The 25,821-nt window shown below is 44.2% G+C and overlaps 1 protein-coding gene across 1 annotated transcript; it reads right to left on the bottom strand.

Annotated features, from left to right (window-relative positions):
* Window positions 1-2,778: 2,778 nt before the first annotated feature.
* LOC146578850 (uncharacterized) lies at window positions 2,779-18,974 on the bottom strand. Its single transcript, XM_085268952.1, has 8 exons — window positions 18,944-18,974; window positions 18,143-18,442; window positions 17,573-17,731; window positions 17,336-17,425; window positions 14,433-14,531; window positions 11,216-11,314; window positions 4,953-5,039; window positions 2,779-3,238 (listed from the first exon to the last, which is right to left on the bottom strand). The coding sequence occupies exons 1-8, from the start codon at window positions 18,972-18,974 to the stop codon at window positions 3,195-3,197; spliced, it is 909 nt and encodes a 302-aa protein (XP_085125078.1). The 3' UTR covers window positions 2,779-3,194.
* Window positions 18,975-25,821: the final 6,847 nt, after the last annotated feature.

The raw sequence follows: 25,821 nt of genomic DNA, 5'->3' as shown, positions 1-25,821 counted from the left end.
CCAGATCTTAGAAATGAAATTCTTCTTTTTTTTTTTTTTTTTTTTTTCTTAAATGACATCAGAAACAGCAGTATGCGACATTACGTGATGGCAGAGCTTCAGTTCATCCTTTGTCATTTTTTTTTTTTTTTTAAATAAATAGGACAGGGGGAATGAATGAGAGAAAGAGGGGGAGAGAAAGAAAGAAAACCAAAGGGGAGAAGAGACGGTGAGAAGGGGGGGGAAGAGAGAGAAAAAAAAAAAAAGAACTCCTGGGTCACCTGTATGGAGAAAAAAAAACAAACAAACAAAAAAAACAAACAGAGGAGACAGCAAACAACAAAGAGCAACATAATAATAGAGAAAACAAAGCACCATCACAATAAACTAGCTAGTCATAGATATCAATATTTACTAAATAATAAACGATATTGTGCAGCACGCAAGATAGACAGCGCACAGTGTGCTTTGAGGCAGCAGCCAAGAAAGCTTTAGTCCGCGTCTGTGAATACCCATGTGTGCATACCTGTGTGGATCAGCATGCTTGTATTCCAAAGGTTTCTCCATGTAATGATCTGCTAGGGAGTGTGGGGGGGCCACAGCCCCGTCCTCCAGGGTGTGAAGCGGGTATGGAGGAGATCAAAACTCCAGACATCCAGAGGCCCCCAGAACACAAGAGACCATGGAAGATCAACAGAGGGGCAGCCGCGCCACTGTCCCAGTAAGAGCTGAGGAGAGTCCCAGATGAGGGCTCGCCCAGCAGCCGCGGAGCAGAAGTCAGGGGGAGTTGCAGTGACGCGCCCGTGAGCTCCGCCGGCCCCCAGCTGCGCCTGAGTGACCGAGCCCCAGGCCGAGAGGCCGGGGGCACCCCACCTCCAAAGGGGCCCGAGCGAGCCCCAGGCCCCAGGCCCCGACAAGCGGCCGCCAAGGAGTGAGCCGGTGTGTACCCGGACGCCCACCCCCAGACACAAAGAACCACCAACACACCGACACCTGAGGGAGTCCGCCACCGGCAGGGGAAGTGGTGGTGGGTGGAGATAGGCCTCCAAACCTTGGAGGGCCTGAGGTGTCCCCAGAGAGGTGGCGTCTGATACCCAACCTGACATATAGACACAGACATACAGGCACACACAGATAAAAACATCCATTCCCACCCTCATGCTCTCATATGCACTCACTCCACACTCAACCAACGTGGAGACAGACATAAAGAGACGCTGTACACACGATCACACTCCCCAAGCGTACTCTACGAACCGGGTCTAGGTACCCTTGCCCCTGGAGGGGGGAATTGCACCCAGACCCAGGTGGTGTTACCCTTTTCCCTGCGGTGGGGAGAGGCAGACCACCCCGACTCCGCAGCAGATTTAAAGTTTCAAATCTGTAGGTGAGTCAAAGGAAATGTCCATATTTTTAAAGCCAAGTGTTTGCTTCCTGCTTTGTTTTTAACCATTGTGCCCACTAGAGGGCACTTTATTATAAACAGACGCTGCTCTGAGACATTTGTTGAAAGATTACGACACCGTTGTGTTTCCAGTTTGTGTATGAGATCACATGATACATAAATGCACTCTTATTGGTTATTTTTAAAAGTTTGCATCTTTTATAATAACTTAGAGACTCTACTCCTGCTCCATGTGTAAAACACTGTACTAAGTGATGATAATATGTATCTGTTCACACAGAAACAGAATGAGTGCAGATTGTATAAACTTGATCACAGATAAATATCACATTCATAAACACAAACTACTTCCTTTGAAAACACTACTGGAGTATAATAAAAGAAGTGTTCCTCGTTCTAAAACACATGACTCATGTTATGGTGGCATAAACTGATTCTGACTGTGACTGAACTAAAACCCAGATATATCAGTGATTGAGGACCGACATGGATGTCCCCAGTGAGAGAGCTGGACCACACACATCAATAAAACAGTAACTAAGATGAATGTGTGCAGCGTCTTAAGCTGAAAAATCTCCAGAGACATGTTTATTTTAAAGAGCATCTAAAATAAAGTCTCACAGATTTCATTTCCTTGAATCAAAACTTTAACCACTGACACATGCACAACCTTTATTTGAAGCTTTTGTGTGAAGTTTCCAGCCACTGAATAGTGTTCATGTTGCTTTTAGTCTGCGGCTGTGGTTGTATTTATTTTTTTCTTTGTTATCTGCTCTGAAGAGAAACATGCATGGGTTTGCCACAACAACTTGTGCTTTCCATCAGAGATTTTCATGAAACCCACAGAACCACACGAGACGAACAACAAGTCAGACCAAAGTTTATTGATCGTGCAGAGAAACCAGATCTGTGCAGGAAACAGAAGCACACTTAGAAATAAAATACAAATAAGCGTTCAAGTAAATCAAAGGAGCTTGCAAAGAAAGTAAATACGTTCAAGTAAATACACTGAATTACAGTCTTACTTTTCTGATATCATGATGTTCTGCAAATTTGTCTGCTTGTTTAAGATCATCAAACATATGTTAACATTAGACAAAGACAAATCGAGAAAACACATAATGCACTCTTTAATTGATTATTTAATTTATTAAAAGAAAAAACTGTCCAAACTACCTGGTCCTGTTTGAAAAAGTAATTGTCCCTTTGTGAAATTGTGAAATAATTGTCATTATTCACATTTTTTGGATAACTGAGTTCAGTTTCACTAAACACACTCAGGCCTGATTACTGGCAGACCTTTTGAATCAAAAAAATCACTTATATTATATTATATTATATTATATTATATTATATTATATTATATTATATAAATCACTTAAATAGAACCTGTCTGATAAAGTGAGGTAGACTGGATCTCAAAAAGCAACACATCCTGCCACGATCTAAAGAAACACCTGAGAAATAAAGTCACTGACACATATCAGTCTGGAAAAGGTTACAAAGCCATGTCTAAGACTTTGGGACCGATGGTGCTCAGACTCTGCAGTTGTGGTTTTATTTGTGCTTGTTTGTTGCTATCTCCTCTGAAGAGAGGTCTGGTTAGCCACAATAATTCACATTTTCCATCAAACAAGTAGAAGAAGTGAGACCAAAGTTTATTCATCCTGCAGAAAAAACAGGTCACTGCTGAGGTTGTAAGAGCATATTTAGTGAGAAGAACAATGAGAATGTATACAAATCTGTTTTACAATAAATGTCCTCAGCGTTGAGGACCAGCAGCTGGATTTAAGTGTTTTGGTCTGGTGGATTACTTCAGTGAGGAGTAGACAACATTTGGCTCTGGTAGAAACTCTGAAAATAAAAACACACAAAGTTCAAACAGTATGAGACCAGTGAAAGGGAAAATAATAATAATAATAAAAAATAAAATAATCCAGAAGTCATTTTTGGGATAGAATTTTCCTCCAGTTCAACAATTCTTCCCTGTTCTCCGGTTGTTCTTATACATTTTGAAAGCACCAATTTATTTGAACAAAAAAAGCATCAGCTGCTCCTCAACACCTGAATCATATCAAAGTTACATGAATGAAACTCAGCGCTTTCTTCATTAGTTTCATATTAAAGGCCTTGCAGTCAAACCTTTTAATGTGAAAGAAGCCCACCAGGAAGTGTTATGTAGTTCATATAAAGGAAGACAGTCTCAGCACATTGTAGACTCATTTTACTTCAACATGAGGGAGAGTGATATATGTCAGAGTAGTTAAAATTTGTTCTGGCTCACACCAAGTGAATAAATGATGTGAAAGGGAACACTGGTATGCACTCAGTACACCTTCAATTATCATAATCCCAATGTTGCAGCTAAAATATATAAAAACAATTTAATTTAAAAAATGAGTTAAATATAAGGAACATTATATAATATTTAACATTTTTCCAATATAGTACTACAGGCATTAGATTTATTTTGCAGGTTTTGTTTTCAGATTGTGATTTATGTTTGTCTTGAGAGAAGTGGGATTGAAAGAGAAGTCCTGCCATCCAGCCATTGGCCCGGAAGGCCACCTTGGCAAGCATGCCTTCAGTGGGAGCAAGGAACAACATCCAGAGCACTGAGAAGCAGTTAGAGCTAGGGTACTCTCCTCCCCAGGTCCATCCAAACTCTACTGGGTAATACTCATACTGTAGGATCAGAGACTCAGACTTTTTAAACAGAGAGTCAGTTCCAGACTTTCCTGTACTCGGGGTCATACAATTACGGGCGATCGTGGCGATTAAGAGCTAAGATCGTGGCTAAAGAGTTGGGAGTTTCCCTTGTTATCGGAAGGCTGCCGGTTCGAGCCCCGGCTTGGACAGTCTCGGTCGTTGTATCCTTGGGCAAGACACTTCACCCGTTGCCTACTGGTGGTGGTCAGAGGGCCCGGTGGCGCCAGTGTCCGGCAGCCTCGCCTCTGTCAGTGCACCCCAGGGTGGCTGTGGCTACAATGTAGCTTGCCATCACCAGTGTGTGAATGTGTGTGTGAATGGGTGGATGACTGGATATGTAAAGCGCTTTGGGGTCCTTAGGGACTATTAAAGCGCTATATAAATACAGGCCATTTACCATTTACCATACAATACACAATCTCCATCAGCTCTTTCCAGACTCCTTCAGTTCCTAGAAAGTAGAAAGACTGAGGCACACGCGAGAGATGCAAATAGTCTCAAACCTAGACTTTTTTTTAAGCTTCATAAAATGGCCATTGTGGCTGTTTTACCAGGTGTTTAACACATCCAAGTTTAACATCCAAGCATCAATGAAAAAGTTACTTTACAAATATTTGCCAAGTTAGATGTTAGTTTGTTATTAAGGAAGTTTTCATCCAAAGATGATTTATCTTGTTCCTATTCAGGGGTAAAAACAAAAACATTTTGCTCTGTTTGTACTGGCACTTGTTACATGTTGGAGTCAGTAAAGTCTTCTCCTGAACAACTGATGTCGGCAGCTCATGTTTTAAAAAAGGAGCAGTTCCTTATCAGACAACAAACTAATTTTCTTTCTCAGTGAACAAAGAGCATCAGTTACCTCTGGGTCTGTTTGGTCTGATGGTGATTTCTCCATAACTGATATCATCAGTTCTCACTTCTGAGTAGACTGCAGTTGGATCACACTCTGCAGAGTAAAACACATACAGAAGACGTCACTGCACATACAGCAGGTTATAAAAAGTACTCTTAGTGCACAGGATGTGCGTTAAAAGAAGAGTTATCATTTCCCAGGTAGCTCTATTAAAGCCTTTCACAGAAACTGTCAGCGGCTTTCAGAAGCTCTGTGGTCATCTTTCCTGTTTCAGACAAACAGCCACATTATTTTTGGTCATTCGTATTTAACACCAGAGGAAGATAAAATACACATTTTACCACAAAATATATACCAGACTCACACTTTGTCACACTATATGCACACTATCATCAACACTATGATCAGAATTCTGCGTTCACATGTCAGTTTCATGGAAACAAAAGAAGGAAATAACCCTTTGTGGTTTCACACAAGTTTAAACCACACAAACCTACTAATTTAGGTAAAGAACAGTTTCTGAAAACACATTTATCAACACGTTAAGTTCTGGTCTAAAAAAGCAGAATGTAAAATATGATGATGTTTGTCCATCATTTAAACAGTTTTAATGTCCATTTAAAATCTGACTTAACATGAGAGCTACAGATAATCCATTTTGTCTCTTGCTTCATAAACATCTTCTAACTCCTTGCGAACATCGCTGAGCAGCTCTGCAGGTTTCTGGAGCTTAATTTCAGCTTTAAGTGACCTGTTTCTGTTAGTCATTGTGGAAACAGGTTTAATACTCAGAGAATTTAGAATGTAACATGTTAACCTCATCTGTTGCTTAGTTTTGGTATTTGGCCTTCAACTACCTAAACACATACGCTAGCTTAGCTCCAGTTCCTACCTTGGCAGTACATGTGAATGTGACCTTGTCTCACTGTGTTAGCCTTGCTATGGGCTCCCACAATCAAACTGTTGAGGAGCTGGAAAGATGCATCTCAGAAGTCTGCATGGGGTATCTATGTAACAAGAGAGTTGTTTCTAACCTTTTCATACCACCGTAGAAAAAAACCCTTCCAGCTCATTTAGTATTCCAGTAAAAAATACCGCCTGCATTTATAGTGGTGGGATCTCATTTGTTTTCCCTTTAAGCACTTTGTGATTTTCTCTCCTGTATTAGAACTTAGAACGTTTTAGTTTCTTGCGCAATGAAATTGGGTATTAAGATTTATTTCTTCCTTGAACCCTCATTGGAGTTACACACTTGAGGCACTCCAACTATGTTACAACATGCAAGCAAACTGCTAACAGAATCCACCACAGATAATCAAACAGCATCCTAGTATTTACAACAAATATTGCCCCTGTGAAATGCAATCAAACCTCTATCAGGTCTTTCTTATTTGCTCTGAAGACCTGTTGCACTGTGTGGCGGAGGTGTGGTCCGGGGCGCGGCTGCAGGGGAGGAGTGGTGCAGTGAGCTCAACGGGGCGGTGCTGGTGAGAACAGCTGATGGCGATTTTGGACTGATGGTGGGTTTTCCTTCCCTTTATATAGTGAGGTGGAGAGGAGCGGAGGGGGAGAGACTCTGCGGGAACCGACCGCTGTCAGACGGTGTTCTGTTATAATTCCGTGGACACTCGCAATAAATGTGGAATCTGATGATAACAACCTGTGTGTGGGTGTATCTGTGCATAGCGTACGTCGCAAGTGGTGCCGAAACACAGGAGCCTGCCGGTGTGGGGATGTCCGACCCGCAGGCTGCGCCGCCCGCCCAGCCTTTGCAGTTTCTGGCGCAGATGCTGGCGGAGATGGCGAAGATGAGCCACGACCATGCGGCGGCCCAGCGAGCTCACCTGGCTGCACTGCAGGAGCAGACGGACCGGCAGACTCTGGTTCTGGAGCGGCTGGTTGGCGCCGCTGCCCCGCCGAAGCCCCCGCCGAAGCCCCCACCGCTGTCGGTGGCGGTGCCCCGGATGGGGGACGGGGGCAACCCCCAGGTTTTTCTGGAGACTTTTCGTGCCATGGCGGAGGCCTGCCAGTGGCCGCAGGTGGAGTGGGCTCCGCGTTTGCTTCCTCTGCTGTCGGGGGAGGCTCGGACGGTGGCCCTGAGTCTGCCGCCGGCCTCGAGGGGCAGCTTCCAGGACGTGAGCCGGGCGGTGGTGGACAGGTTGGGGCTCACCGCTGAAGATCACCGCCGGCGGTTCCGGGCCTGTCGGCTGGCCGCGGCGGATCGGCCGTTTGCTTGGGCCCGGAAGCTGCATGACGCAGCCGGGATCGTCAGAGGGCGAGATGCTGCTGGTGGACAAGGTGGTGCTGGAGCAGTTCGTGGAGGGGCTGCCTGCGGAGACGGCGAGATGGGTCAGGTGCCACCGTCCCGCGAGTCTGGAGGTGGCGGTTACGTTGGCGGAGGACCACCTTGCCGCTAGAGCGGGGGAGCCCGGGGACAGCGGCCGGAGGCCGAACAGACAAGCCCCGGTGCCGGCACCGAGGCGCCGGGTGCCTGCGCCAGGGCAGGCAGAGCGGGCGCCAGCGCTGAGCCCCACTAATCCTTTTGCTGCGTTTGTGCCTTCCCAGGGATCGGACATGAGCAGTGCCGCCCCTGAGCCATGGAGAACAGCACAGACGCCGGGGCAGGAGTGCTGGAAGTGCGGGCAACCGGGACATCTGAGGAGGGACTGTCCTCTGATGGAGATGGGGCAGGTGTTCCGCATTGCCGGGGCCCCAGCACCCTCTCCCGGTCCGGGAGGGACATACAGCATTCCGGTATGGACTCGAGGGGGTATACGCCATGCTTTGGTGGACACGGGCTGCACGCAGACCCTCGTGCACCAAGGTTTGGTTCGCCCTGGGGCATTGCTGGAGGCAGAATGGGTGGAGGTGAGGTGTGTTCATGGTGATGTTCACAGGTATCCCATAGTGCCGCTGTTATTAAAGTATAAGGGCAAAACGCATAGAGTAACGGCTGCGGTTAGCCCGCGCCTGTCGCATCCCCTAATTCTGGGCACGAATTGGCCGGGGTTTCATCATCTGTTGGGACAGTACGCGGGGGTGCGGTCACGACCGTTAGTAGCATGTAGTGTCTGCGCGGCGCTCAGCGGTGACGCGGGACCGTCCGACACTGACTCTGGGGAGGGGGAGACGGCGGGTCCTTCAGGGGGAAGCCCCGCCGGCTCCGGAAGTTCCCCCCACGGGTGATTTCCCACTGGAGCAGTCTCGTGACGACACCCTACGCTCAGCCTTTGACCAGGTGATTGAGATTGATGGTCACGTGGTGCACCCTGAAGCCGTGCGGACCTACCCACGCTTCATTTTATCGAAAGATAGGTTATATCGAGTGAGTCGTGACATTCGCACGGAGGTGACACACACCCAGCTGTTGGTGCCGCAGGGTCGCCGGGAAACGATTTTCCAGGCGGCGCATTATAACCCCATGGCAGGGCATATGGGTTACGAAAAAACTCTGGAGCGAATAACGGCCCGATTTTATTGGCCGGGCATCCGAGCGGATGTGCGCCGCTGGTGCGCGTCCTGCCCGGACTGCCAACTTGTTAATCAGCCGGCCATACCAAAAGCGCCTTTGCGCCCGCTTCCACTCATAGAGGTCCCGTTTGAGCGCATTGGCATGGACCTCATCGGGCCGTTTCACCGGAGTGCACGCGGCTACCGCTTTGTGTTAGTCCTGGTGGATTATGCAACGCGGTACCCGGAAGCAGTTCCACTGCGCACCATCTCTGCAAAGAGTGTGGCGCAGGCACTGTTTCAGGTCATCTCCCGAGTCGGAATCCCGAAAGAGATACTGACTGACCAGGGCACGTCGTTTATGTCTCGTACACTGCGGGAACTGTACGAATTACTGGGCATTAAATCTATTCGGACCAGCGTCTACCACCCTCAGATGGACGGGCTGGTGGAGCGGCTGAATAAGACTTTGAAGTCCATGATTTGTAAGTTCATTAACGAGGATGAACGCAATTGGGATCGCTGGCTAGACCCTCTGTTATTCGCAGTGCGGGAGGTGCCCCAGGCCTCCACGGGATTTTCTCCCTTTGAACTGCTGTTCGGCAGGAGGCCACGTGGGGTGCTTGACCTGATTAAAGAAAGCTGGGAGGATGGTCCGAGCCCCGCCAAGAATGAGATTCAGTACGTGCTGGACCTGAGAGCGAAACTCCACACTTTGGGGAGGTTGTCACGGGAGAATTTGCTCCAGGCTCAGCAGCGTCAGCAGCACCTGTATGACAGAGGGGCTAGACTCAGGCAATTTTCACCGGGAGACAAAGTGCTTGTGTTACTCCCTTCCTCCAGCTCAAAGTTGCTCGCCAAGTGGCAAGGGCCCTTTGTGGTCACACGGCGAGTCGGGGACGTTGACTATGAGGTCGCTCAGTCGGACAGGGGTGGGGCCACGCAGATTTATCACCTCAATCTCCTTAAAAAGTGGAGAGATGTTGAATCCGCGTCACTGGTGAGCCATGTTAAGGAGAGAGATGAGTTGGGGCCAGAGGTGCCAAATTCCGTCATCCCCGCCTCCCTCCCTTGTGATGACCATCTCACACGGGCCCAGAGAGCGGACGTTGTCGCGTTACAACAGCTTTTTTTCTGATGTGTTCTCCCCCCTGCCCGGCCGAACGTCTCTCATTGAGCATCATTTTGTAATGCAGCCTGGCGTGACGGTGCATTCACGGCCCTACAGGCTTCCTGTGCATAAAGGGCAAATTGTGCAAAGGGAATTGGCTGAAATGCTGAGAATGGGAGTGATAGAAGAGTCGCACAGCGCCTGGTATAGCCCCATCGTTCTGGTGGTGAAGAAGGATGGGTCTATACGGTTCTGTGTCGACTATCGCAAGGTGAATGAAGTGTCACGTTTTGATGCTTATCCCATGCCCCAGGTCGACGAGCTCCTGGATCGGCTGGGCACGGCCCGTTTTTTCACGACGCTGGATTTAACCAAGGGCTACTGGCAGATTCCCTTGTCTGCCGAGTCTCCACTCCGTACAGGTTGTACCAGTTCGTTACGCTTCCGTTCGGCTTGTTCGGGGCCCCTGCCACTTTCCAGAGCCTCATGGACCGGGTGCTGTGCCCGCACGCTGCGTATGCTGCTGCTTACTTGGATGACGTGATCATCCATAGCGACACCTGGGTGGAGCATGTGCAGCGGGTGGCCGCGGTCCTGGAGTCCCTGAGGAGGGCGGGGCTCACGGCCAACCCGAAGAAGTGTGCGGTTGGACGGAGGGAGGTACAGTATCTGGGGTACCACTTGGGGGGCGGGCAGGTGCGTCCACAGGTGGAAAAGGCGGCGGCTATTGCATCCTGCCCGCGCCCCAAGACTAAAAAGGAGGTGAGACGGTTTCTGGGGCTGGCAGGTTACTATCGCCAGTTCGTGCCAGGGTTTGCGCAGCTGACCAGCCCCTTAACCGATCTTACCCGGAAGGGTGCGCCAGATCTGGTTCAGTGGACGGGGCCATGCCAGGCGACGTTTGTGCAGGTGAAAAGGTCTCTCTGTGGGGAGCCGCTGCTTCACACTCCTAACTTTTCCCTCCCTTTTGTTCTGCAGACTGATGCCTCGAACAGGGGGCTGGGGGCCGTTTTGTCCCAGCAGGTGCGGGGGGCCGACCGTCCCATTCTTTACATCAGCCGGAAGCTGGCAGAGCGTGAAAGACGGTACAGCACCGTGGAGAAGGAGTGCTTGGCTATCCGGTGGGCGGTCGACTCCCTTCGCTATTACCTCCTGGGGCGCTCATTCACCCTCTGCTCAGACCACGCCCCGCTGCAGTGGCTCCACCGCATGAAAGATGCCAACGCCCGGATCACCCGGTGGTATCTGGCTTTACAGCCCTTTAAGTTCAAGGTGGTCCATAGGCCGGGGGCGCAGATGGCGGTGGCCGATTTCCTCTCTCGCTCGGGGGGGGGGGGGGGGGGGGGGGGAGTAGTTCGGCCGGAAGGCTCCCCGGCCTCAGTCGGGCGGTGGGGGTATGCGGCTGCAGGGGAGGAGTGGTGCAGTGAGCTCAACGGGGCGGTGCTGGTGAGAACAGCTGATGGCGATTTTGGACTGATGGTGGGTTTTCCTTCCCTTTATATAGTGAGGTGGAGAGGAGCGGAGGGGGAGAGACTCTGCGGGAACCGACCGCTGTCAGACGGTGTTCTGTTATAATTCCGTGGACACTCGCAATAAATGTGGAATCTGATGATAACAACCTGTGTGTGGGTGTATCTGTGCATAGCATACGTCGCACACTGTTTTTGTAGTTCTGAACCATGATGGAAACAAAGTAGAGTAGTTGTACCTCTTCTCTCTGATTTTTTTCTCTCGTCTCTGATGATAATTTGACCATAACTGACGTCCTCTGTTCGCACTGCTGAGTAGACTGCAGCTGGATCACTCTCTGCACAGTAAAACAAATATAGCAGACATTACTGCAGTGGTGCAGTCATATACTGTATGTACTTGCTATTACATTAAAAATAACACAAAAAGTTTTATGTTTCTTTTTTCTGGTACTAATGTGTGAAAAAGAACTGATACTGAAGGCTATACAGTATTTAAGCTAACTGACCACAGCTGTTTTCATGAAAACTTGCTGAAGCCACAGGATGTAAATATGTTGTGCAACCTAGAACATAACATACTGTGGCGAGCTCAGACAAGGAGGAGACGGAGGTATCGTTTGGTCTTGTTTCCCGTGAGCTAGCCAGGGAGCACAGCAGTTTATTAACACAGTCAGACCAGCACACCACAACGACAACAAAAAAAGGCGCTCTCCCACCCGGAAACACACAGTCGCAGAGAGAGCATCACCTGTAACCATGGCAACAGAACAACAAAACATAACTGTCAAAACAAAACCCCGAACAGCCCTGACCCACTACAATACATTGGCCTACAGCATTCTGTGCTTCTGTTGTTCTTTTCATGTCATTGTCTGAGATTTTGTGGTGCAAAAAGCTATTTTAATAAAATAATCACTGAAGCAATTGTCTAGAGGCAATCATAGCTCCAGTAGGGGTGCAAATGCAGGAGAAGTTCCTGGCACCACCTCACTTACTTCCAAGTTACACAAAGAAGGTTCAGGTTACTTTATTTGTACCTTTAGCTACATCTGTGCTGCTTTTGTGAGTCATCTATCGTCACATGCACACTCTTAATACAGCCATAACAGACAATGATTGCACATAGTACACACAAAAAAAGAACTAAAACTCACCATGCAATGGGTTTCTGTCAAGGAAAATTGAAGCAGCCAGACGATCTAACTGGTATACAGGGATGCTAGGCTGAGCTGTGGTTCTTAGATGACTTAACAATTTGATTGAGTGAGATTCTGTTCTTTATGGTTTTGTCAACATTGAAATGAGAAAAGTTTCTCAGACATGAGTCGCTGGTGACCCTTCTGCACACAGCTTCACAGTTTGCTGCAGTTTGCATACCGACCGAACAGATTGACCAAGGATGCTATTTCCACTGCACTTCACCTCTCCCACCTGGACAAGAAAGACAGCTATGTCAGAATGCTGCTCATAGACTTTAGCTCAGCATTCTGACACCATTATCCCCTAAAAAATGTTTGATAAACTCAGCAAGTTGGGACTGAGCACCTCTCTCTTCAACTGGATATTAGATTTCCTGTCAGAGAGGCCTCAGTCCTTCCGAATTGGCAACAACATCTCTAGCACCATCAGGCTGAGCACAGGAGCTCCTCAGAGCTGTGTTCTCAGCCCTCTGTTGTTCACTATCCTGACACACGACTGCACCACCCTACACACTAGAGCAGGGCGATATGACCAAAAAATATTTATCACAATATGCATTTGAAAATTTGCGATAACGATATAACTGACGATATAATTGACACTAGACAAACTACTTTACAACTCCTCAACTTTATTAGTGCAAAAACACATCAATGTATTTTCACTTAAACAAGCAGCTTTTTTAAAGCAGCTGTTAAGATGATTGGAACATCTCTCTCTCTCTGCTACAGGACATCTTCCAAAACCGCTGCATCAGTAAGACCTCCTGTATTGTGCTTGACCTGTCACACCCCTACACACGGACTCTTCTCTCTCCATTCATCCAGCAGACACTACCGCAGCATCGGGGCCTGATCCTCCAGACTGCGCAATAGCTTTTTCCCACAAGCCATCAGACTCCTGAACCCATTGCCAGCACCCCCCCCCCTCCCCCCAACACACACACAATCTGTTAACCGATTCTTTACAAACCCCTGCGTCTGTAAGACATGCTACTCTATGGACATTTTTTTTACTTCAGGTTTACAAGTTGCTACACTGGTCACCACAGATAATCAAACCACTCCAAACTGTAAATTGTAAATTCGAATTGTAACTTCTCTTGATCCCCTAAGACTTAAGCGTATATTTACTTTTTCTCCTTTTTATATCTATTTATTAGCTGTTTGTGCACTGATGTAACTGATCTCTCTGTATGCTGCACTGGATATAGCAGAGACAATAAAGTTTACTTTGACTTTGCTTTAAATTAAGCTTTGAATCATTAACTGTTCCAAGATATTTATAACACTGAAAACATTCCACAGTGTGACATTTGATAAAAGTGACTTTGTGTGTATGAGTACTTTTCGTAAAATCAATGATATGCTTTCAGTATGATCAGCTGTAGGCAGGACCCATCACACTATTGGACAAAATTAGCAAAAACTGGGCCATGGATGGGTTCATTTTCCTGGAGCAGATAGACAATAACAGAATTATCTACATATTTTCAATTTGTCCTATTTTCAAAATTACTCTAACAAATGTTTGTGTACAGGATAAATAGTGAGAACGAGAGCATGCATCCCTGTGGGTGGCCACTCGAGGAGCAGACCTGGTTTGACAGGACCCCACTTACCTAGTCAAATCAGATCTTTGGGTCACGTTACTTTTAAAGTCAAGAAACAAATCAACAAGATTTTTATTCATGTTGAACTGTTCTGAAAGCCTTCAGATTAAAATAGCAGGCTAAATTATGTTAGGGCTAAAGGGAAATCAACAAACAGTAATCGAGCAAGAGAAGCTTTCTCCTCCAGGTATCTAACAATCAGGTTCAGAAAGGTTGCATCTTCTATATGTGGTCTGCAAGTTTGATAGGGTCAAGCACATGCTCAGTTTGCCTTAAAATCTCTCATTTCACAGAGATTATTAAAATATAACAGAAAACAGGACTTACTTGTTGAGCAAATGACCACAAGTATTAGGAGGTCCATAAAATGTATTCATTTTCGTGAAGTGAAGTGGAAGGCCTTTTCCACATCACCTTGCTTGATGTAAAAGTGCTCATTATGTTTAAGATTACAGATTTCTGGATTTCATTAATAGAGTCAAAAAGTGTTAAAGCTAAAAAGAAAAAGGTGGAAGCATGATGATGATGACCTCAATCCTGTTGCTAGAGCTTTAACTTTAACATCTATATTAGAGTGGAAATCAGACTTGTGCATGTGTATACAATTTTCAGAAGTTATAAAAAATGATGAGCACTCGTACCTCTCATCTTTGATTTATTTTTCTTGTCTTTGATGATGATTTGTCCATAACTGACATCCTCTGTTCTCACTGCTGAGTAGACTGCAGCTGGATCAGTCTCTGCGGAGTAAAATGCAGACAGAGAACATGATTACAGAGACACAGCTATGCAGACCTTTCTTCTTTTTCCTACTTATTCTTTTCTGTAGAGTAGTCAAATTGGAGAGAGTGAAAAACCAGTGAACGACATCAGCAACTGCCACTGAACTATACCTCATGAACAAAAACCCTGGGTCACCTACACATTATTCAAGCAGGAGCTTCTGGGCTGTGGAACCCATCCCATGAAACTCTCAATAGACAGTTTTTGTGCTGCTGTTAATACCAAAGAAGGTTTAAAACTAGTTATTGAGTCAGCAGAACTTTGGTGACTTTAACGCATGATGTATCTCAGTGCTCAGTGACCCCACCCTGTAACTTGATGTGGTCTGCCATGGGTGAGTTGCTATAGCTCCTATGCAATCTAATTGCACTAACACCAATTAAAGCTGATAACAGAATATCTTATAGGAAAGAAATTCCAGAAACTGACCTGTTGCAATGGTGACATCATATTTCAGTATTACACTCTGTTCAGCAAGTTCTTTAGAATGACCCATTCTTTCACAGATGTTTGTTTGGCAGACTGCAAGGCTCAATGTATATATCTCCACTATGGTGTCTTTTATCCAACATTGTTCCAGAAGGAACGATGTGGTTTGTTTAAATAAACCACTTCAACTTTGCAAACCTTTTTCTATAAGATGTATAATGACTGTTCATTCTTTGACAGGTGGACACATCTGTAATGCATAAGATCCCAGAGCCTTTAGCATTTACATTTTCCATGAACTTTTTTATATTTTGTCTGAGCACTGCACGGTCTGACCTTTGGGTGAATTGGTTGTGATGCGTACTCATTTCGTGTAGCGTTTGGTCAAAACACACCTGAAAGCTCTGGACCAGCAAACTCCTAAAATATCTGCTTAAAAGAGGTGGCCACATAGTTGAATTAATTAAGTGAATATAATTATCAGATACACTGAGAGTGTACTTAGTTTTTCTAACTCTGTGTGTTATTGCATAAAATAACATGAACATGTAATTTTCAAAGAACTGTACATGACACTTCCTATTATCAGGCACTATACAATATTATTTTTTCTAACAGTACTGTGTAAAAAAATAAATACATAAATAACAAAACGGATACTGAAAGCTATATGTTAATGGAATGACCACAGAGCTACCAGCTTTCATGGGAACATGTTTAAGCAACAGGAAGATGAATGAGCTGCTCAGCCTGTCAATAATTCACACAAACTATTAAATTGTTATCTACCTAAAACTAAAATACAAAACTGGCATGTGAACAACATTGAGATGAGTTTAATGAGGTTGAGATTTGGTGTTTGTAGAGATTGTTCATTGAAATTTCTTAAACGCCCTGCAGTAAAACCAGAGCAGCTGAAGTAATTTCATTAGAAACAGGAAACCGAGCAGCGACAGAGCTCTTAGCTCATGTTAACAGATAAACCACAGCCTCAAAAACAAACAGTCCACTTAGCAAAAAAAAGCCTTCACAGTTAACTGTCATCTAAAGACAGAACTACAGTGCGGTCATTCAAAACGTGCGTGAAAGTGCAGACTTTCACACAAGTTTTGGCAAAATATATGAGTGAAACAATTTCACTTTAATATTAATACAGTGAATTTTTTAGGGAGCATGTTAGCATGAGATGTAAAGTATAAATGTTTAAAACTAGGCCATCTGTGTGATGGACAATTAGAAAACAGAATGCAGTGATATCTCTTACTTCCTACTTCAAAGGCCAATGATAGATACAGTTTTCACACTTAACATCCTTACTGAGGCAATAAAACACAAAGTTCATACAGTCTGTGAGGTATAGTCAGTAGCCTCTTACAAAGTAAAAAGCAAAGAAAGTAAAAAGATGGCCTGTATTTGTATAACGCTTTACAAGTAAAGCACAGTAAGTTATATGTTCTTCATATAAACATGTACCCAATATATAATGACAGAATAAATTGCTCAATGTGTGGTTAAAGCGAGACTGAAAGTTAAAAACACTTTGACTGGCCAGTAAGATTATACAGTAACACAATTTGGCCACTAGACTTAGTTACCTCGTAGCTAACCTCAAAGAGATTGAGATTTATTGTAAATCAAAACTTCTCCCAGAGTTTGCCAACGAGGGAAAGGGTTAATAGAAAAGCCTATTATCAAACTAGTTAGCTAGGAACCAGTCCTAAGCAAGTAGCAAAATCTGTAGTTCATCTGATCCACTTAAGTCGACTAAAGTCAATTTCTTGAAAAAGGAGTCAATCACCATAGACTCATGTAACCTGATGAAAATAACAGTTTTGGCCTCTATAGCTAATTACACCATTCATATCAACTTTACAGGGGGCAATATTCATTTCTTTAATAAATATCTTGTTTAAATTATGTCAAGTCTTAAAGTTTTGTTCACTGACAGATGGATGGTTGCACAGTTGGCTAGAGTGGCGAGCTAACAGCTACTATCCCAGATAGACTACGGATGCAGTTTAATATCCAAGCATTGAAGCTGAGAAGTTTGCACTCCAAACCGTGGCTAATTGTGGCTACAAAAAAAAAAACAGATGGCAGTAACCAACGTCTGATTGTATGCCCATCTGTAATATACAGTCTAAGGTGTCATTGTACTTAAGAGTTAAACTGACACCAATGTAGAGAGTAATGTCTTTAAGAAATTAGGTCTGTAAATGTTGGTGTGGAGCTGAAGAACGCCTTCTTAAGAAATACTAAATGTTATGAGAAACTTTAAAAACTCAGCAATAAATATATACTTTATATATGGACACGCCACATAAAACACTACCTCTGCTCCATCTGATTGGCTCTTGTTGGTAATGTAATATTTTGAGGTCACTGTAAGTGATGTCATCTTTGCTAACTTTTCCAACATCATCTGAAATGAGCCAAAATGAACATTAATGTAATTTATTCTAGAGTAGTCTTAATGGACACTTAAGTTAAGAAAACTGTTGAACATGTTTGTAAATTACATTCGAAAATAATTAACATAACTTTTTAAAGAAATAATTCTTAGTCTCACCTTCAGGTTTCCATTGTCTCACCAGTAGAACCCCAAACACCAGTAGAATCACAACACAGACTGATCCAACAGAAAATGACACATGGCGAAGGAATGAAGAATCAGCAGGAATGGTTGTAATGGGGGCTGATGTAGGTGGAGGTCTGGTGGTGTGTTCCCCTAAAATAAAGCAAACACAGTCATTAAGTTGTCGTCACATTGTGAATGTTGAAACCTGCAGAAACACAGACAGGTGAGTGTGTCACCTGTGACAGTGATCCAGCTGGATGGAGACTCTCCATGACCGCTGATGTCACACTTGTAGAGGCCTTCATCAGACCTGGAAACATGCTGGATGGTCATGTGACCTGTAGGCCCCTCCCTGATGAGGGAGCCATCTTTATAGAAAGCAGCTGGGAGGTTGGAGGGAGTGGTCTTTGTTTTACAGAGCAGAGTGACGTCATCTCCCTCCATCACAGGGAGGACAGGACTCTGCAGGATCACTGATCCACCTCAACACAGAGACAAACTACAGCATTTCATCCATTTACACACAGCTTCATCAACACTAACTCCACACACTCAGCTTACCAGCGACTGTCAGGTTAACCATGTTACTGATGGGACCCTCTCTGGACTCACACCAGTAAACCCCACTGTCCTGGGGTAAAATTGTACTAATGTTACATGAAGAACCAGATGGTATTCCCCACCCATCTCCACACTGAGTCCTCTGTCGTCTGCTTGTGTTTCTCCTCAGAGTCCATCCAGCAGAGCTGTCGTCCTCCTCACAGCTCAGAGACACAAAGTCATATTCAAAGAACTGAGAGCTGCTGGGACTCACAGTCAGATGGACTTGTTTTGTTGTGCTGCATACCAAAGGCATCAGAACTACAAAGAAATGGCTGCTTTGAGATTAGATTGAAAAAAAAAAACTCCTAAGGTTGATTGTTCACAAATAAAAATCCCAGGGTTATTTAACTTCTCCATTCATTAGTCTTTAATAGGAAACGTTTAGGGTCATTTAAATACGTCCACTGCCTTTCAGTTCCCTAGGTTCAAATAATGTATTCATTAGTATTACAGTTATCATTAATATTATGTAAGTAGACTGATATGTGTTTACTTTACAGTTACAAAGTAATATAATAATTTACCAGTATATTATTGACCTTTGACATACTGTTTTTTTTCTGTCTGGTTTCCTGCTTAAGACATTTAAAGTTGGCTTTGGATTTGTAGTAGGTACTCAAACTGCTTTTATCCTGATTTCAGTCTGACAAACTTTTAATGAAGTTTCTTCAGTTTTTAATAAACTTCTCGTCTAGTTACCAACAGAGGACAAAATAAAAATGCAGTGGTTAAATTGAGCTTTAAAGATCCAGTACTTACAGAGCAGACATTGTAGCGATGTCTCCTTCATTGTGTTACTCAGTGATTTGATATTTTTTTCTTTTTTTGTGGTAGCAAATAAAGCCTGCCCTCTTCCTCTGTGTATGTGTTAGTACATGCTTTTTTTTGGCCACCTGTCCCGTTTGGTTCTTTAGCCATCATAATTCTTGTCTGAAGACCAAGAAAGATGCCCAACGAATTTACTTTACCAAGTGGATCATCAAGGCCTTGCCATATTGGTCCATTTGATTGACCTTGTGTATTTATTTTATTTTATTTTCAGTTGTTACAGATGGGACAGACATGACTGGGGGATAGGAAAGTGAGAAGGAAAGAGAGGGAGGGACAGAAAAACGGAAGAGTTATTTATATATATATATATATATATATATATATATATATATATATATATATATATATATATATATATACACACATACATACAGTGGCTTTCAAAAGTATTCACCCCCTTGAACATTTCCACATTTTGTCACGTTACAGCCACAAACATGAATCAATTTTATTGGAATTCCACGTGAAAGACCAACACAAAGTGGTGTAAACGTGAGAAGCCCCCTGAGTCAATACTTTGTAGAACCACCTTTTGCTGCAATTACAGCTGCCAGTCTTTTAGGGTATGTCTCTACCAGCTTTGCACGTCTAGAGACTGAAATCTTTGCCCATTCTTCTTTGCAAAACAGCTCCAGCTCAGTCAGAATAGATGGGCAGCGTTTGTGAACAGCAGTTTTCAGATCTTGCCACAGATTCTTGATTGGATTTAGATGGACTTTGACTGGGCCATTCTAACACATGGATATGTTTTGTTTTAAACCATTCCATTGTTGCCCTGGCTTTATGTTTAGGGTGGTTGTCCTGCTGGAAGCTGAACCTCCGCCCCAGTCTCAAGTCTTTTGCAGACTCCAAGAGGTTTTCTTCCAAGATTGCCCTGTATTTGGCTCCATCCATCTTCCCATCAACTCTGACCAGCTTCCTTGTCCCTGCTGAAGAGAAGCGCCCCCAGAGCATGATGCTGCTGCCACCACCATATCTGACAGTGGGGATGGTGTGTTCAGAGTGATGTGCAGTGTTAGTTTTCCGCCACACATAGCGTTTTGCATTTTGACCAAAAAGTTCCATTTTGGTCTCATCTGACCAGAGCACCTTCTTCCACATGTTTGCTGTGTCCCCCACATGGCTTGTGGCAAACTTTTTGCAAGCCACTGTATGTGTGTGTGTATATATATATATATATATATATAAACACAACACCATCGCAAAAATCTAGCTAAGTGTACATAACAGTAAATACTAAATATTGAATATTATTGTGCAGCACGTAAGACCGACAGCGCACAATATGCTTTGAGATAGAAAGATGTAGTTTGTGTCTGTGTACACCCGTGTGCACACCTGTGTGGATCAGCGCGCTTGTATTCAGAAGGTTTCTTCATGTAACGATCTGATTGTGGGTGTGAGGAGCCATAGCCCTGTCCCCCAGTGTATGAAGCAGGCATGGAGGAGATCCAGGCCCCAGACATCCAGAGGCCCCAGAGTGCAAGAGCCCAAGGAGGACCCCCGGAGGGGCATCCATGCCACCCTCCTGGGACAAGCCCAGAAGAGCCCCAGACGAGGGGTCACCTAGCAGCCACGGAGTAGAAGCCAGAGGGGGCTGCAGTGACGTACCCGCGAGTCCTGCCGGCAGCCAGCTGTGCCAGAGTGGACCGAGCCCCAAGGGGCCCAACTGAGCCACAGGTACCAGGCCCCGACAAGCAGCCACCAGGAGTGAGCCGGTACATACCAGAGCGCCCAGCACCGGACACCAAGAACCACTAACGTACCGACGTCTGAGGGTGTCAACCACCGGCAGGGAGTGTGGTGAGGGAAGTCAGGCAGCCACGCCTTGGAGGGCCTGAGATGTTCCCAGAGAGGTGGTGTCTAAGACCCAACCTGACATATAGAAACAGACGAACAGGTACACACAGACACAAACGTGCATTCCCACCTTCATGAACACATATACAAATACTCAGCACTCACCCAACTTGGAGACAGACATAAATAGACACTGTACAAACAATCACCAGTCCCCAAACATACTTTATACCCCAGATCCTGGAGGAGATGTTACCCTTTTCCCTGGGGTGGAGACAAGCAGACCGCCCCCGTCTCCACAGCAGCAGGGAGGCCCCACATCCCAGACCACAATCGGACGGCCAACTCCTCCTCCCAGCCATCCCACCCCGACAGGCAACAGAGAACGTGGGTGTGTGAAGACCCCAAACCTCCCTCCAACTGCTCATATGTAGTGTTGCTGCGTGCTGTTCTAAAGTGCATTTAAGTACATGATTTCTTAAATAATTGCAAAGTAATTGAACAGCACACACACACACACACACACACACACACACACACACACACACACAAACATATGCGTGTGTGTGTGTGTGTGTGTGTGTGTGTGTGTGTGTGTGTGTGTGTGTGTGTGTGTGTGTGAAAATATGGTTAAATTTCCAGATTTCCAGGTCTCCCTGGTAGACTCTATACATTTTTCTTAACTGGCAAGTCAATTCAGCACTTATCAATGGAGTTGGTACTAAAATTGTGCTCAACTTTTCCCAATACCTTTGCTGACTGGTGCTGTCCAATCAAGGACAGCATTGATGCAAAGCAATTTATTATGTTGCCAAGAATGTAAATATTATTTACATGTATCTCCAATTAAATGTAATTCTTAATCATTTATCTACTTAATATTCACAAAAGGGCTGGAGCCTATGAGATTTAAAAGTCATTTTGTAAAACTAAGATCACTCTGGTTTAAGTAGCCCAATTGTAACAGCTACAGATACAACTACCATTTTTATTACAACTGTGTAGAGCAGGCTGTGTAGAAAAATATTAATATTACAATATGACAGTGTTTCTAACACCACTAGAGGGAGATGTTTACTTTGAGTGCTGTATGGCTGTCAGAAGATGATCTGCTCTTTCACGTTTCTTTATTTTTTCATAAATTTTTTTATCATTATTATTATTTTTAGATGAGCATTATCTACACACGAGAGTGGAGAACACGGAGCACGGACGTTTTGGGAAGACACGAGTACCGACTGGTCTTCCCAAAAAGTCTGTGCTCCGTGTTCTCCACTCTCATGTGTTCAAACACACCCCGTGCCTGCTGCCTCCGATGTTCCACGCCCCTCCTGAGGGGAAAATAACAGAGGCAGCCATCAAGACACTTAATTCCAGTAGGCATACACTCACAGACTTAACTAAGCAGAAGACTAACGTGGAGTCTCATGGAATGATCCCACGTCAGTGGGAGCTCCAAGACTCTCCTAAGTAGCTCCCCCGACGAGCCCTGATCAGCGGCAGGTGTGTAGCTTCGGGTGTGGCCAGTCCCCTAGCAGGGCCACACCCACCAGGCCTGAAGGCGCCTGTAAACCAGTGTTCATACACACCTGTACCCATACACACACACACACACACACACTCACATCTACAAGCATGGAAAAGAGCAGCAGCAACACCAAAAATACATATTGTAGCGGGTCGGAGCTGTTCGGGGTTCTGTTTGTACAGTTATGTTTTGTGTATGTTGCCATGGTGACGGGTGACGCCCTCTCGCTACGACGGTGTGTCCTTCCGGTGTCAGAGGGCGCCCTGTGTGTTGTTGTTGTTGCCGCGCTGAGCAGTTAGCTAGCGGCAGTGTGCTCTCCTGCAAATTGTTGTTAATAAACGGCTGTGCTCCCTGGCTAGCTCACGGGAAGCAAGACCAAGCGATACCTCCGTCTCCTCCTTGTCTGAGCTCGGCACAATATAATATCACCAGTCCATGACTGCCCAGGGATCCTGGGTCTGACATTGGCTGTTTCCCAATTCAGGGTCTGCAGCCTTAAAGTACGCAGCCTCAACGATCCTCAAGGGCCGCATACTCAAAGACCGCTAAGGCCGGAAGTGCGAGGCTTGTGTAATGGGACGGTCCAGCCTCCGTTGCGCTGATACTGTTGTTTGTCAATAAAGTTAAAGAAGAAAAAGAAAAAAAGAAAGCCTCCGTTGCGCTGCCCAGGTTGCCTAGCAACCATGATACTAACAGCTGGAAATGTGTCATACAGCTTTGTTTGACAGAAATGTAGGAGGAAATCATTTGTTTGTTTGTTTCTACATGAGCTTTCAGATTAAGTCAGATTAAGCTCAGCTAATGAACGGCGTATATTGTAAAGTAAAGGCTGTAAAACCAAGTTAGTACAAACGTCACTAATGTCACATAACTTTGCCGACATGTGGCCAACAGTAATGTTCAATGTTCTTCTTTATTACACATTTGCACATTCATAAGTGACATAATATTCAGTTCTTCCTTTTCACAGTTTACTCTTCGGCCGCTCCACTTCTGCCGTCTGCGGCGGAATTCTCCACACCGACTGCCGCGCTATGCATTGTGGGATATATGGGACCACGAAGTCTACACTGCCACAGCCTTAAATTCGGGGAAATTAAGGCCGCATTTCAGGGCCACATTTCGAGCAGCCTTTGAATTGGGACAGCCTTCTGCGCGCCACTGTGACGTAATCGGCCTTGAAGTGCGTACTTTAAGGCTGCAGACCCTGAATTGGGAAACAGCCAATGACGACTTGTCGCTACCCGATCCGTACCGGAAATCCGATCGGTACCCTGCATGCGCAAATCTTACGTCACTTCCTCTCTTTACCAACATTGCCACAGTTAATATATTTGAATGACACGGTTAATCCAGCCAGTCACTACATGGTAAAATTTAAAAGGGACATAAATACTAATTGTACTTTCTGTGGGGATCATCCAGAAACTGTGACACATCTTTTTTGGTACTGTTCTTTTACACAGAGATTCTGGAAGGAATTTAGCAGGTTTGTTATTGTCCATATTTTAAGGGAGTTTTCTTTACGATGGGAAAATGTTTTATTCTGTTTCTTTAAGTTCCCCAAGAAGTATGATAAATGTTTTTTTATGATAAATTTGTTAATACTTTTAGCTAAAATTTTTATCCATAAATGTAAGTTTACTAACAAAACACCATATTTCTGTCATTATTTTAAGGATGTGGAAATGTACATACAATCAATATCAGACTCCACCAACAAAAAGGCTCTCAAAACAATATATATATGTGAATTTTTGCGTGTATTCTTATAATTGTTACCTTTTTCTTTTACCCTTGGCTTTTGGTGTTCATGTTCTGTTGTTTTGTATACTTCATCTGTTCGTATGTTGTATACTCATTGTTTTTAAATAAAGTTTAAAAAAAGAAAATTAAATTAAAAAAAAGAAAAAAAAAAGACATGGTTAGCGCTCAGTTAGCTCCTAGCATTCCTCAACAGCTCTGCCTCCTTTTCGACTACCGGGACATTCAAACCATGGATAATCCGTATACAAACAAATTCATGCTTTTCTCCTCAACAGAGAGCGTCCCCTGATTGAACAACAGCGCCGTAAAATAAGAAGAATGGCGCCTAATTACAGAGTTAATAATACAGACTTTGTAATATGTCATGTAAAGATTCCTCAGCCAGATTAAGTGTTTACTGACAATTGACAGTGACAGTGATAGTGAACATCATCATCACTATTCCAACAATCTTCTCCACACAGACAAGCATAAACACACTCGACTATCACTAAATCAAATTTAACACACGTTTGTAATGACGCTAATTCAGTTTACAACAGGGTTCATTCGCTCAGTCAGCAGGTGGCAGTAGCCTCTTATTCTGGGGAGTAAACTGCCATTAAACGAACAGAAGAAGAAGAAAACCACCGAAACATGCGCGGTACAGATCGGGTAGACTCGATTTATTTTTTAAACTTTATTTAACAAACAATGAGTATACAACATACGAACAGATGAAGTATACAAAACAACAGAACATGAACACAAAAAGCCAAGGGTAAAAGAAAAAGGTAACAATTATAAGAATACACGCAAAAATTCACATACATATATTGTTTTGAGAGCCTTTTTGTTGGTGAAGTCTGATATTGATTGTATGTACATTTCCACATCCTTAAAATAATGACAGAAATATGGTGTTTTGTTAGTAAACTTACATTTATGGATAAAAAATTTAGTATTAACAAATTTATCATAAAAAAACATTTATCATACTTCTTGGGGAACTTAAAGAAACAGAATAAAACATTTTCCCATCGTAAAGAACACTCCCTTAAAATATGGACAATAACAAACCTGCTAAATTCCTTCCAGAATCTCTGTGTAAAAGAACAGTACCAAAAAAGATGTGTCACAGTTTCTGGATGATCGCCACAGAAAGTACAATTAGTATCAATGTCCCTTTTAAATTTTACCATGTAGTGACTGGCTGGATAACATTTATGTAGAATTTTAAATTAGACTTCTTTCACCTTATTTACAATCAAATATTTATGGGGGACCATCCAGACTGTCTTCCACTTGATATCTGGAACATATCAGTTCCAATAAGATATTATATATGGGAGAGAGACGATATCTTCTTGGAATAAGCTACGTATTCTCTTATTGCTGTTACCAAGTTCCTGTGAAAAGCAGATTTTTCCAATTGGTGACTCAGCTGGATCAGGGAGAGTGACTGAGGTAGATATTGAGCTGTCAGTTGTCACTTTTATTACAAGTATTATAGTGTACATGCAACAGGCTTCAGAACTGATTATTAAATACGTGACAGCAGAATTTTTTTCAGTCTCTTGCCACCCCTGTAAAGTCAGTAACACTAGGGTGACCAACCGTCCTCTTTTTTTTTTTGCACTTGTAGACTTGGAAAAGCCTATATGAGATTTTTTTTATTTCACCATTCATTGACCGCACAGAGAAGGAGTCGTTTAAATGTGTTAAAGTTTTC

This window comes from Mchenga conophoros, linkage group LG3 (assembly GCF_057382185.1).
Source record: "Mchenga conophoros isolate Kocher_MC1m ecotype Shallow Benthic linkage group LG3, M_conophoros_male_GT1.1, whole genome shotgun sequence".
NCBI lineage: Eukaryota > Metazoa > Chordata > Actinopteri > Cichliformes > Cichlidae > Mchenga > Mchenga conophoros.
This window is presented reverse-complemented; position numbering and strand designations above follow the sequence as displayed.

What these genes read in the sequence shown, in the direction of transcription:
- LOC146578850 (XM_085268952.1), bottom strand. Translation starts at nt 18,974, where the DNA reads ATGAAGGAGACATCGCTACAATGTCTGCTCT. An exon ending in ATCGCTACAATGTCTGCTCT is followed by an intron (nt 18,443 to 18,943) that starts GTAAGTACTGGA and finishes ATTTCTTTGTAG; the next exon opens with TTCTGATGCCTTTGGTATGC. An exon ending in AAATAAATCAAAGATGAGAG is followed by an intron (nt 11,315 to 14,432) that starts GTACGAGTGCTC and finishes TTTACTGTGCAG; the next exon opens with AGAGTGATCCAGCTGCAGTC.